The sequence below is a fragment of the Pterocles gutturalis genome, unplaced genomic scaffold (assembly GCF_000699245.1).
Source record: "Pterocles gutturalis isolate BGI_N339 unplaced genomic scaffold, ASM69924v1 scaffold45437, whole genome shotgun sequence".
Taxonomy (NCBI): domain Eukaryota; kingdom Metazoa; phylum Chordata; class Aves; order Pterocliformes; family Pteroclidae; genus Pterocles; species Pterocles gutturalis.
Genome location: NW_010109588.1, coordinates 56,790 through 71,220, shown reverse-complemented (window position 1 = coordinate 71,220; position 14,431 = coordinate 56,790). Strand labels below are relative to the sequence as shown.

At 39.4% G+C, this 14,431-nt stretch overlaps 1 protein-coding gene across 1 annotated transcript in view; it reads left to right on the top strand.

Moving 5' to 3' along the window:
* WWC2 (WW and C2 domain containing 2) overlaps nucleotides 1-14,431 on the top strand; it is a 52,115-nt gene that overhangs the window by 28,883 nt on the left and 8,801 nt on the right. Inside the window, 8 exon segments of the mRNA XM_010073020.1 lie at nucleotides 927-1,007; nucleotides 1,091-1,177; nucleotides 4,201-4,393; nucleotides 6,009-6,173; nucleotides 6,965-7,080; nucleotides 8,084-8,276; nucleotides 10,232-10,396; nucleotides 12,883-12,975. Of these exon segments, the coding sequence (XP_010071322.1) occupies nucleotides 927-1,007; nucleotides 1,091-1,177; nucleotides 4,201-4,393; nucleotides 6,009-6,173; nucleotides 6,965-7,080; nucleotides 8,084-8,276; nucleotides 10,232-10,396; nucleotides 12,883-12,975 (1,093 nt within the window).

The following is a 14,431-nucleotide window of genomic DNA, read 5'->3' as shown; positions in this document are numbered from 1 at the left end:
ATAATTTATAATTTTTCAGTGTGCTCCTGAAGTTACAGTACAGTGATTTCTACTGTATAGACCAGCCCTTTGTATTGAGTAATTTAAGGCAGGGCAGGAAATAAATACACCCTATCCACTTAGCCATCAGTCAAGAAATGAATAGTAAAAAAGAAATCTCTAAGTGTCTGCACTTAGAGGTCTTAAAAATAATGCTGTCATGTCTTGATAAGGCGTGGGATGTCTGTGTCATTCTCCACATTTCCTATCTTGACATTTCCTATCTTGATCTTGTTTATTGATCCCAGCAGTCTAGTTTTAAAATCAATGAAACACATTAATACCACATCCTCACTCAAACCTCCCAGAAAATGACTGGAAATTATTTTGCCCCATGGATTATCTGTAATTCCATTCAATGCTAGAGTTGCTCTTCAGCTGCAAGACTTGAGTCCCTTTGGTTCTTTGAATGCTCCTGAAAACAGGCTCAGAGGAAAGATACTTCATGTTTGGGTAGAAACCTCTTTGCTCTACAGAGCTTCTGCTTCTCAAATGTTGCTCAAAGGAGTATTTCATATCCACTTTACGTGTGGTCTGAAGTTTATTAGAAACTTTAATTTCCAATTTTATATTCAGGGGAATAAAGAAATACTAAGTATGTATAGGAAAATGTCATGAGTTTTTCTCTGGCCTGTTAGTCTAGCCTGCTTCAGTAATCAGCCGAAGGCCTTCCTGAGTCATTACTGGATTTGTCAAACTGTTCAGGCAGCAGCTGTCCCTAAAACAGGCATTACTGTTTTGTAGGCTCTGAAATTCCATTTTGAGGGCATGCTGTAATTAAATCAGCCTATTCAGGAGAGTGTATATACATTCTGTGTACACATACCTTAATTATTGCTGAAAGCTAACTAATTTTCCTAAATTTGAGTATTGCTCATTTGCCCTAGACCAAATGAAATTGAGGACACTGTATACAGTGAAGATGATGCAACAGCTCTAGAGGCTGCCCAGGTACAAATAGGACTCAGGTAAGTGACCAGCAAAGGGATTATTTCTCTTCACGCATAAATGCAAATAAGAAACTTCCCTCATGTTGTCCTTTCTTTAACAGATACGACCACAGCAATTCAAGTTTTGTGATACTCATAGTACGGCTCAGAAATCTTCCAGCATTTTGTGTCCCCCTTGGCTCTAAAGTGTAAGTCAAGCAATCACTGAGCAGTAGTGTTGAAATATGAGAGTATAATAATAAAGTTTACAAATTCTGCAAAGGAATTAATTGATTTACTGCTTAGCAGCACTAAGATATGTATAAAACTTTTCAAACTGTAGTAGTACTTAGCTTTTACATATTCCAGCAATGCTACAAGAAAAAGAAGTTATCGGGAAATATGCATGTTCCACTGAAGTGGAACCAAAAGGATTTTTTTTAATGATGCTTCATTTAGTGTTTTTAAACATTCTGTAGCTTTGCAAGTGCAGAACAGCTATAGCATGTGTCTTTTAAGTGAGCTTTTAAAGGTGTCGGGTAGTTTGATAAATTGCAGGTGGATAAGCACAGCCATATTGAGATACACCTTCTCTAGCAACTGGAGCTTGGAGGTCTGTTAAGCATTCGTTCTTGTGTTGAATTGTACAGGAAAGGTCTAAAAGTAATTACAGTGGAAATTTTATGTAGGAAATGAACAAAAATGCCTGAATAAGAAAATGTTACCAAGATTCTAATCCAAAATTCTCATCTGTACAAATAAGTCCAGCTTGCCTTGGCTCCTTGGGGACACTTGTTCTTCAGTGAGCTTTTTTACAGACTGGAAAGCCATCGTAAACTGTTGAGAAGTGTAATAAGATTAGAGTAGAACACAAGCAGTCCTTGCAAAATTTGGTTTTCTTGCTGGTCCCCTTCCCCCTGACCCCATCATCTTGAATTTGATTGGCAGATCAGTAGGAAGCCACTGAATGTAGAAAGGATGTATAGAGATACAGGCCTCGGTGCTTGTTGTATTTTTCTGTTTGGTTTTAATAACAAATGGTTGTCTACTATCATCCATCCTTCTCTGACCTCCATCTTTCCCCTGCTGACTTTCCAAGTCCACTAGTGTTTAGCACAAGAATATTAGAAAAACTACAGAAGAATAAATTGACACAGCTGAGGGGAAAAGTAGATAAAGTAGAATATAAAAAGAATGTCAACAAAATGTTCAGTAAGATAAAGTTAGGTCATAGCCCGTGTCTTTTTTAGGAATTAAAGTATGAAGTTGTAATTAGTAGTCAAGTGTCTTCAGTGCAGAAGTCCGCACCTACTGCTGCTAAGATTTAATAAAACTAAAGCTACCCAAAACAAGGAGTAGGAAAGGACAGGGTAAAGGAAGGACCCTGCAAATAGCATTTTTCCTGCCACTTGCCATTGTATGCCTATATGAATATCCTGTATAGATACATACAATGATAAAAATTGGGTCTGGAAAATTATGCTATGTTATAACTGTATTTTCTAGAACATCTAATTGGATATATTAGTACTTTACTGAACCTTCACACACAGAGGAATAGATTTGACACGAGGTCTTATTGTTATCTGTTTCCACACTGTAAAAGCTGTTCCCTTTTAGAGTAGTTAGAGCCTAACCGAATACTTATTATTTGTGTCAGGATCATTTTTTTGTTAGTTGAGAAGTCATAGGTTTGTCACAGCAAAATCTGAGGCACTGGTTGCCTTTTAACTTCATTAATTAAAAAGAAAGTAAGCCCTTTAGTAAAATAAACCCAGTGAGCAGTTTATCTTTTACTTCTCTGTTTGCCCCTCATTCTGGCCTGATGCCAATAAATTGCCTAAGGAATATTGAAAGAAAGCTCCAATGAGCCACTTTTTAAACATACTTTTAATATATCTTCTCTTCTATTCCTACTTCTTTTCTAAATGTTTCATAATTGCTTAATCTATTAAAAGGGCTGTTTTCAGTAGACCATGCAAATTGCTCCCCTATGTTTATGTGAATACAGCAGCAGCATTACTGGGATTGCATTACACTACCACCTAACTTTGGGATTGGTTTGTCAAAATGCTGAAAGTCTGCCATCCAGCCTATACATGCGAACCAAACAACTTGGATCTTACTCTTTATCCCAAGAAGCTGGGCACAACTGGGGAATCCAGCCTATGCCCAAATTAAAGAAACAAAATAAAATATTTCATAGACCTAATTTCTTTTGATTTAATTAATGTAAAAGTAAATTTTTAATAATACTAACAGTATGTACAAAGTCATAACTAGAAAATATAGCAACAGTACTATCAATTTTGGGAGAATAAGTTTTTTTCTAGAATAATGTCCCTTGGCCCACTTCTTGCTTTACCTAGCCTTGCTGCATTCTGTTCTGCAGTGAGTGTCAATTATATTTAAAGCTAATACCAGAAATAGGCTAATGCAGAGGCACAGAAAAGATGCTAAACAATTACTATGCTCATTGACGTACAAGAGAAGTTGTGCAACAGGTAAATAACATACACAGATTGCATTAGGAATGTCTTTATCAAGCTACTATTAAAGCGAGACCTGCAAGTTAGCTAGCATTACCTTTATTCACATACTATCCATTCATATCTGTTCTATAAAAAGAATGCAGCTGTGTAACAATTCACAGTTATTCCCTGTGCTTAAGTTCAGTCTTGCAAGATGCATTATTCTAAGTCTCACTTAATACTCTATGAATTTATCTTAAGCAGCTCTGGTGCTAGCTATTTTCTTCCTCATTTTCCTTAGTTTCCTGGTTTCTTTGGAGGTTTTGTTTTGCTTCTTTAAGAGATTAAAAGATCACTGTTTTTCAGTGCTGCTTACATTGTTCCAAGAGTTTAATTTTTACATCCACCCAAATTTTTCTAACTTTTTAAAATTAACATTGAGATCATATTTCCTCCCATCTGTGACATGATCTTCAGTGTTCACAGTACTAAACCAGAGGACAAATTTGGATAGAGACAGAACTAGCTACCCCTCTTGCTACTACCTTACCAGGCAGAAAAGTTCCTTTTTGGGAAATGTTTGTGCAAGGGGCAGGAGGAGTTTCTCACTCCTCTTTTTTACCTCTTTCAATTCCACCTCTGATTTGTTGCTCCATTTTTCTTGCCATGCAGTCCTTTAGTCGATGGGGTCAACTTCTATCATGCATCAGCAGCAAGTGCTAGTTTAAATACAGGTAAAGATTTTGTTTTGTTTCCGGCAGGTATATTAGAGTAGCAGTACTTCCATCCTCAACTGATATCAGCTCTCTGTTCCGCACAAAAGTTCATCCTGCCATGGAAACCATTTCATTCAACGAGATATTCAGAGTAGCCATTTCCCAAGTAACACTGATACAGAAGACGCTGAGAGTAGATGTTTGTGCTGTCAGTAGAAGTCGTCGGGAAGAATGCTTGGTATGCAGTTTTATTTCTGGCTTTTTTTTGGCATGCATTTGTTTGTAGTGTCCCCTCTTATTTTGATGGTCAAGGCTGCTAGAATTCCACAGTACTTGGAGACAAATTCTGAAGCATGACTTAGTTGTTGCTATAGTACTTAAAATACTACCTTTCGCTGAAATTTCTGATATTGAATCTAATCCTGGATGGAAGTTTTAGGAGGGGTTTTGATAATTCTAACACACTAATTACAGATTGATACTGTGTTTTTGCAGTTTCATACATTAAAAAACCCCATAAACTTCATTACAGCATTAACACTAGATTTTAAAGCAAAAGCTGAGTAAGAGCCACAGTATGTTGAAACAAAAGCAAACCCTCATTATCACAACTTGTCACAAAGAACAAACTAAATTACACTTTTACATGTTGTTGTGGATGACATAATGTACACCTTTTTAGTCTTTACGATTTGTAGGAATAATAAAAAGGCATGGCATTCATGGACCAGCCTTTTGGAAACTGGCACTTTTAAAATTTTATTAATTGTGGTCATCATCTAATTAGTGATGCTTCATTTACCTTCAGATTGCTTTTGCATGGTCTGCTACAGCTCATTTTAGTTTTTTGCCATGGGTCTGACTTAGCACAGCAAGATTTTTAGTTACAACACACTGAAGAGATGCTGGAATCTGGTGGGATCCATTAGCCCTGACTACTGGGAACAGCATCTCGCTTTCAGAAATGTAGAAGTTAACAATTCCTGGGGAATGTCTTGGTCTTTTTTCAATATCAAAGAGGTTTCCCCTCAGGTAAGAGAGGGGCAGCAGAACAAAAATACAACAGAAGGTAGGATACAAAGGTAAAGGAAAAAAAACCGCCACCAACAACAAAACCCCACCAAAGACATAAGGATTAATTACAAGATCAAAAGAAAGAGCTGGGAGTACCACTCCCAGTGGAAAGCCCTGGGCAACATGACCAGAGTCTTGGCAAGAGCTGTGTATGCAGCCCAGTAGCTGTTCTTTCCTAAAGAACAGAGGATTTTAATCTCCAAGGCACAGCCCAGACATGAGTACTTCGTAAGTTTTCCCAGAGTGCCAGCCCAGTGGATGTCAGTGCTTGTCCAAATGAAAGGGTTTCTTAATCTCTTTTACTGTCTTTTCATCCGCTTCTTCACTGCTTAGAGGAAACAAGGTCATCCGTTATTGTATGCCATATTGATGATTTTTGTGGTGGAACAACTGAAAAATTGACTGAAACTTGCTGCTCCATGAGTTGATGCTGCAGGTTTCATTGACACAGTTTGTCATCATTGTATGCTACAGAAAGCAGATGTGTGCGTTACAGTGATACAGAGGGCTTTGTGTGTGTGTGCACGTGGGGAGAAATTCCACAGACTGAAATGAAAGATGGCAGAATGGACAATATGCAGATCTTTCCATGTACTTTCATTTGTTTATTTTAACTAGAAGTGGAGGAAAACAGAAAACTGTACAGTTAAAAAAGGAATTAAGATTCATGTCAAATTTGTGCTGCCTTTTTTACATGATAAATACTGTAGAATTTATTTTCAGCTGCTTTGCAGGAAATAAATTCAAACAGTTTTCTTCCCCTTTCTTATTTTTTGCAGGCTGGGACTCAGATCAGTCTGGCAGATTTATCATTTTCTGATGAGACTTGTACTCTGTGGTACAACCTGTTGCCTTGCAAGCAAATTCCTGGCAAAAAAAACAGGGAACAAAATGAAGAATCCATGTTTCTGTTAAGCAAGCAGTCATTGGACTCATTGGACTTGGTGAGCAACGTGTTGGCTATTACTGTAATAGCAAGAAAAAAGCCATAGACTCCAACTGTGCCATTGCTCTGGAGTTATTTGAATAAGTGAATTGTCCTCCCCTGAAGGACCAAGGCCCTGCTGTCTAGCAGGCACTTCTGTCTGTAGTGACTTTGTGTGTGAGTAGGTCCTATGTGGAGTTTCAGACTTGTTGCCAGTGTGGATAGGGCTGGTGGGTCTTAGTGGGATACAAAATTGCACTGAAGTTTGAAATGCTTCAGCTATGTTTCATTTTAAAAATATTGAAGATCTTCCTTAAGTTTACCATTGATTTTTCATAGGCACATATTAAAAATTAATATTTATTATTTTAATTTGAATACTTAAAGCCATTGCACTGGAAATGCCGTTTATGCAAAACACATAAAAATTTTCCGGTTAAATAAGCTTTCTTGCTTTAAATGCCTCCTTAAGAGAACTACACTAAAAATGTAATTTTTAATAACAACCTTTTTTTTTACCTAGGGATATTACAGGTCTGAGAGGGGAGATGAGACATTAAAGGATGACAGGAGCATATCCGATTGTATTTTTGTTTTACAAACAATCTGGTTTTGATTGAGATTTACTCTGTATAAAAACAATCAGTTCATTTGCTCCACAGCAACAATTCAAACCCCTTACACTTGTGATCTGAGTCATGTTTTTGCTGGCATCAGGGAGCAGCAGGGTAATGTAACTCTTGCAAGAGTTGTTGTTTTTACCTATATTATGTATCACTCAATTCTGGTTTCATCTTTCCTTGTGAGCAGGATGCTGTGTCAGCTCTGCTGGAGAAGACATCTGCTGAGCTGGAAGCAGTAGAACAAGAGCTGGCTGACGGCGACGAGGAGGAGGAACATGAGCAAAGGGGCTCTGAGGAAGACTGGTAAAGCCACTTTTCCTCCCTCACTGTTCATGCCTGAATTGTTCCACTCATTCTTAGACAAATAAAAGGGCTATACTTTTGGAGGAGACCATAGAATCATAGAGTGGTTTTGGGTGGAACGGACCTTTAAAGATTATCAAGTCCAGCCCCTCTGCCATGAGCAGGGACGTCTTCAACTAGATCAGTTTGTTAAAGCCCTGTCCAACCTGACCTTGAACACTTTCAATTATGGGGCATCCACAACTTCTCTGGGCAATCTGTTGCAGTGTCTCACACCACTGGAATTGGGGCAAAGTCTCATTCCCTTGTGTGGTCAATTCATTCACCTTCTTTTAGGTTTACGGTGTCTTGGCTGCTCTGTTAACTCCTACTGCTGATTCTCCTGCATTTTACGTACATCTTCCTGTAAAACCACTTGGGGAGTCTAAGCCACTGGAGGCGTACTAGAAAGTCTCATATCAAATATTAGGTGCATTCACTATAATAAGCAACAAATAGGATTTGAAAAGAGAGCTGCTGTCTGGCAAAGTCTCAGTGTGTGTGTGTGCTTCCATGGATGGTCTTATTTTTGGAGAGATTGTGAGCTTTCCCAAGAACAGATTTCTTGCTAAATTGCTATGATGAGTTCTGTTCCTGTGCAATTTCTTAGCTGCAGTGTAGAAACACATGCTTTATTGTGGGGGAGGGGGAGACTCGCTCATTTGTTTTATGAATTTATTGCAACCAAAGTCCTTCCATGTTATCAACATACAGCTATTGAGTGTAGTGCAGTGTTGCCATAATGATCTTGAAGACGAACTGTAGCAGAGCTTGCTGGGTTTTATTGGAGCATATAATGAAATGTGCCTTCACGTGAACTTAATGGAAGTATTTGGCAATACTCATTTTCCCTGTCAGGAAAATGTGTACATTATATATGGGTGAAGGCCTAGGCCTTCTGATACGTTTTTCTAGTGAGCTTTTTTAGTTTGAGAATAAGCCTGGGCTGCTTATGTTCATACAGGTTAGAAATGCTCACAGAAGCCTCTGATGAAATTGTGGATGAAGAGGAAGATGGCATTAAGGTGGCAGTAGAAGGCAACTGTACTGATGATGTGGAGTTACTCATTGATGCACCAGAAACAGATGAAGACAAGGACAGAGAGAACAGTGATGAGGCCCATGAAAGCCAGCAAGCTCCTGTAATGCTAACACTGGTGAATATATTAAAATACGCATTCCTATGCGATCTTAACTGTGTCTGAAGATCTATTTCTGAGCAGTTAATGTAGAAGTCTGCTCCATCTGAACATTTACAATTTGATGCGGTCTTTGCTGTAGCACTTGTCAGTATGTACTTCTAAGAAAATAGGTGTGTTCACTTCTGAACTATGAAGAGGGCATTTAACAGATATGCTAGGCAGAATGTCTGTCGAAGGCAATTAACTGAAAATGTCTTCACTTTTTTCGTTGCATAGGGAGAATATTCAAAATACAAGTGCAGTTCAGTAGATTCAACTTGTGCGTATTTAAAATATTTTTGCATGTCTGTTTCATTGTTTCCTGTTTTTTCCTGATTCATCTGATAAACAAGGGGAAAGACAGAACAGGGATCAAGATCTTTAAACAAATGAGGGGATTTCCTTATTTCTTCTTTATTTTAGGGTGTGAAATACAAAAAGCTGGCTTAGTAAAGAAGAGGAGGAAAAATTAATGAACAGAAAATTCCAAAATGTGTATCAAACTGGGTAATATTGAACTACTCACACTGCACATAACAAATTGTAATTCCATGTTCTTGTTAACTGTTCACTTTAAATTACATTCCACCTTTCTGAAAGTAGTTTTAGAAAATTTTTAGTAAACACATCCCCGATGTGGTAGCACATACTCTAGAAAGAAAATTTATAGAACACCTTTCTGCATCTTAATAAAAACACCGTTGCATGCATTAAACCTACAGGTTCTATACAACAGCAAAGGTAAAAAGGCAAAGAATTGACATCTTGTTCCCTCAGGTTTGTGAAATACAAAAGTTCAGCACCTCGGTGGACTTGCTGGAAACTGTAATTAACTTCCAATTAATGTGGCAAGATGCCAAATGAGCTAAGGCCATGGTATAAAAGGACTGACAGTCTGCTGGGCAGCAAGCAAATAGAGATTAAAGCCCTGACTCAGGAAGGGGAAACATCAAGGACAACATCTGAACGTTAGGCACGCACCCAAGTATTTTGCTAAGCCTGGGCTGGACCGACCTGGAGAGCAGGTGAATGACAGAGCAGCCCTGATTGTAAAGCCGGTGACAGTATAGATCTTCATGTGCCAGATCCTCTCAGGGTTGAAGTTGCGCTATTTAGGTCATTGTATTTATCACCTGCACATTGAAATACATGAAGCTCATTAGGTTAACCAAGTTGAAGAAAATGCCCCAGTGCACATCAGTAACGTTGGATATGCCAGCTGCTGCAGCTTGTTCTAGCCAAGCTGTCAAGATGATTGCTGGATGTAAGCATAGGCTGTGCCACCTATGGGGATGCTGGCACCTAAGGCTCCCTGTGGCATGTGCAGGGCAACCGTAGTAGGCAGCAGGCCCTTCTGAGGGACAGCAGCTAGCAGTGTCTTCCCTGGCTTCACCAGGCTGGTGCAGCTCTGCAGATCGCCATAAAGAAGCCCTGCTGCTGGGGCTTGGAAGATAGACGACGGTAGGTCTGGAAGAACCTGGGCAATGTAACCTTCCCAGATGCCCCTGTCAATGTGCACAGGCACCATCCCTAGCATGGCAGAACTTTGCTGTTCTGCAAATGCAGAACAAAATAAATATAAATGTACAATAATCATAATAACAATGCCTGCAAATGGCAAAGCAAAACATTAATTGTACCATAGTTGCATCAGACCATCTGCAGGGCAGCAAAGGCCTTTCTGCAAAAGTTTAGACTTTACTGAATACACAGAGTACGTTTGAAGACTCCACACACACTGTTAAGCATTTTGGGAATTTTGTTTCTTTACATAGCGTAGCTTCTCTGTATGTGCAAGATGCTTTTTGCTGCTGTTCTTTTTCCCTCCTTTGCAAGGTAACGAGAATGCTTGTAAATCCAAAGGCACAGAAACTATGTAGTGGCATGTGTCTGGATATAGTAGTTCTTAGAAACTAAATTGTTTTTCATAGGTTGATAAAGAGACTAACACTGAGGAATCAGTTAACGAGACCGCAACAGTCCGACCCAAGGACAGAGCCAGCTGGAGCTCAAGACAGCGTCCTTTTGTCAGGAACAGCATGATAGTGCGCTCACAAACCTTCTCTCCAGGCGAGCGGAACCAATACATCTGTAGGGTAAGGGGAAAAACACTTGGAATGAAAAGCTATTAACTAAAGAGTCATTTAGCTTCTTTGGAATGATGCATTAATGACAGTGAGTCATGTACCAATTTTCCCTGCAAGAGGCAGAGCCTGTGCTTTCTCTCGGTTCTTTCTGTCCCTACCTGACCTGATGCATAGTACAATTGAATTTCAGGAGAGTTGCACACTCTTGCTAAACACCTTTACTAGGGCAAAAATACATCCTATTGGAGAGAAGTAACACAGATTCCTGTGCTGACTGTCTGCAAAAATGTTTCACTGCACATCAGCAACTACAGCTCTCACAGCAAAATAATTTGTTAAAACATAGAGTTCACTGTAAACTGCCATTGTATTACCATATTTTAATAATGTAACCATTTAAGGGTAACAGCACAGAAAGAGCTCAGTCATCAGTTTTAAATCTCACTTCGTATCTCAACTACTTTTAAACCTGAGCAGCCCAAATCCTGCTGTAATTACATATTTGAAAGATGTGTGAGCGCTGCCTAGGGGCTGAGTTTTAAACAAGGCTTTGGCAACAAATTTGTCTTAACTCTCTAGATCTATGGTAGCATGGGAAAAAAAAATATTAATTTATCAGCCCTGTTGCTGCTACACTAAGTGTGAAAACCATGTGTTTAAAAATTTAGGCATGGATTACCAGCTCTATACATTTTAAATACAGACATCCTAGAAAAGGCAGTATATTTTTGATCTTTAGACTCACACTAATATGACTTTAAAAAAAAACCAAACAACCTGTGCTTTTATTCTTCTTCAGTTTGGTTAAAGGTAGTTGCCTTAATCATTTGGGAGCATTAAAGTTGATCATTTCTCTGTGATTATCATTGGCTTAAAAAAACAGTATCTACATACGTAAATAACTTGCATATACTCTCCAGAATGAAACACAGCAGATCATTTTGTAACAATCTTTATGTAATTTGGATAGATTATTGGCTAAATTCAGAACCTAGCCTTCATCTTCATTCCTGAACACTGGAAATTAGTTGTATTGGCAAAAAAAAGTAGCCTTAGCTTACGGCCTATGGAGGTCTTCAACAGCAAGTAACACTAGTTGCTCTGATATTTTAGTATAAACTGAGGTTTTTTGCATCTGGAAGAGTACTGAGCTTTTGTAGCTTTGAACATTGCTACGTACGTGCTGCCAGAAGCCAGAATCTAAAAAATCATACCTTGAATGAAACCATTCTCTTTCTCTTTGTGTACAGTATTGCCTGGGAGCAAAGTAGCCTAGGAGGAACTCCTGTTTGCACAGATGAATCTTTTGCAGCTTCAGAAATACTTATAGTCCACTGTCAGGGCTCAAGAGTGGGCACCATAGCTGCATCAGAGTCCATGGAGAGAACTGAACAACTTGGGTCTCCCCAGTCTTAGTCACCAGCTTGCAGCACAAGCATATCCAGCCTTTCTTACTTTGTGGTGCCATGCTAGAGGAAAGTATCTGTTGGATACGGTCTGGATAGCTGCTAGCTGCTCTCTTTTCAGAAGAGATGGCCTAGCTTTAAGAAAGCACCTACTCTCATATGATATTACAGCAAACACAAAGATATTTGAGACCTAAAGGAAAGACACAAAGTCTCTTGGTACCTTTGAAAATATTCCTGGAAAAGTCCTTAAGGGCATCAGTGATGGTAGCCACCTGTGCTTATCCAGGGGTGAGCACCCAGCAGTGGCTCCATGTTGGAAAGACAGATTTATCTCCAGAGGTATGCTCATATTGCAAGATGTATTTCTCACCCGCAGCTCCCAGTTAGTCCTCTGTAAGCATGCTTTAGGCCTCTGGCTTTGGTTATTGAAGTGTTAGCACAATGATTCTTTTTGTCTGTCCTTTTGTGAAGAGGTGAAATAAATATCCTGGAGATAGATGCTTCTGTTTTCTTTGAAGATTACTACCACACATGCTGGTACTGATGCATCTGCACTGATGTAGGTGGAACTAATACTATAATTAAGAAGAAACTACTGCTGAGCTGTGGTACGTATCTTCGAGAAGCGGGAGGTGCTTCTGAAGGAAGCTGTAGGCACACCTAAACTTGTTACAAATAATAATACTACAGAAATACTGTTTGTTGGACAGGTGTGCGTCTACAGTAATTTACCTTCACTGTAGTAAATTTGTTAAAAGCCTGCCCCAGGTTAATGAAATCCATAGTTTCGAATCTGCAGTCATATAAAAGCCAGACAGTGATTTGGCAATACTTAATAATGATGGTTACCTTCCTTGCATTCCTAAAGAGTCTACTTACTATTCATTCAGTAAGATCAATGGCTATCTTGGTTTAGGAATAGAATTTTAGAGTAGACACTTAGTCTAGTTGAAAAAATGTTTACTTTATACTAAGAATGACCTACATGTATATCAACACAGAGGTTTTCTGACTTGTTATATCAATACAGATGTATTTGTTTATGAAGGTGTTTTATATCTCTGTTTGTTATGTACATTTTGACAGTTGAATCGAAGTGACAGTGACAGCTCAACACTAGCCAAAAAGTCTCTCTTTGTGAGAAATGCCACAGAACGGCGGAGCCTAAGAGTTAAACAGGTATGTGCTATGTTACTTGGACATGGTTTAAAACAAAGTAAGGGAGAAAAGGAATAACAAACAACTTAAACCATATGCTTTATTTCAAGTACTTCAGCAAAAGCAATGCAAGTACCACATGGAGTCCTGAGGTTTCAAGTTGAAATCTCAACACACTAATCTCAATCCAACATATTCCCCCACCAGCAAAGCTGTGTTCTAGTTGTGGCTGAAGCCAGCAGCAAGACACTAGCGCTCACTCAGCATTGTGGCATTTGCTGTTTAACTTTAGCTTGTTACTGTCCATGGGATCTGGATTAAAGAACCCAAATATTACACAGTGACCCAAGTGTGCTTATGCTGCACAACAGTCAACATCAGAACATATAGCTTTGGTGGAAATTTCAAGGATTCCAGTGTCCTTTTGAAGGGGATTTACTCTTCTCCAGGAGTGTTTGCATAATAATAGGACTGAAGGACAAGAGAGTAAGATTGTATTTCTCTTGCATGGAGTTCATTCTTACAGAAGTTGAGAGGTACATTTTAATCTTGATTGTAACTGAAAAAACAAACACTTCTGCAGAAGGGTTGTTACCAAGTGGCAAGATTACATTTGACATAAGAAAGAAATACTAAATAGTCTGGGATGGCTTCTCCTGCCCAGTTTATTCATGTGAAAATGCACAGGGAAAGGACAGTAAGTAATGTGAAATACACTAAAGAAATGCATATTTACAGAGTTCATAACATTAGGTGTTTGCTTAGGCCTTGAAAAAGTAAATGTTTATAAAAAATAACATAGTTGAAATATATGCAGAAGTCTGTGTATCATAGAATGGTTTGGGTTGGAAAGGACCTTAAAGATCATCGAGTTCCCACCCCCCTGCCATGGGCAGGGACACCCTCCACTAGCCCAGGTTGCTCAAAGCCTCATCCAGCCTGGCCTTGAACACCTCCAGGGATGGGGCATCCACAACTTCCCTGGGCAACCTGTTCCAGTGTCTCACCACCCTCACAGTGAAAAATTTCTTCCTAATGTCTAGTCTAAATCTACCCTCTTTCAGCTTATACCCATTACCCCTTGTTCTATCACTACACTCCCTGATAAAGAGCTCCTCCCCATCTCTCCCGTAGGCCCCCTTCAGGTACTGGAAGGCTGCTATAAGGTCTCTTCGGAGCCTTCTCTTCTCCAGGCTGAACAAACCCAATTCTCTCAGCCTGTCCTCATATGGGAGGTGCTCCAGCCCTCTGATTAATTTTGTGGCTCTCTTCTGGACTCTTTCCAACAGGTCCATGTCTTTTTTATGTTGGGGGCCCCACACCTGAACACTGTACTCCAGGTGTGGTCTCACAAGAGCAGAGCAGAGGGGGAGAATCACTTCCTTTAACCTGATGATAATGCTTCTTTTGATGCAGCCCAGGACACGGCTGGCTTTCTGGGCTGCAAGCGCACACTGCCGGATCACGATCAGCTTCT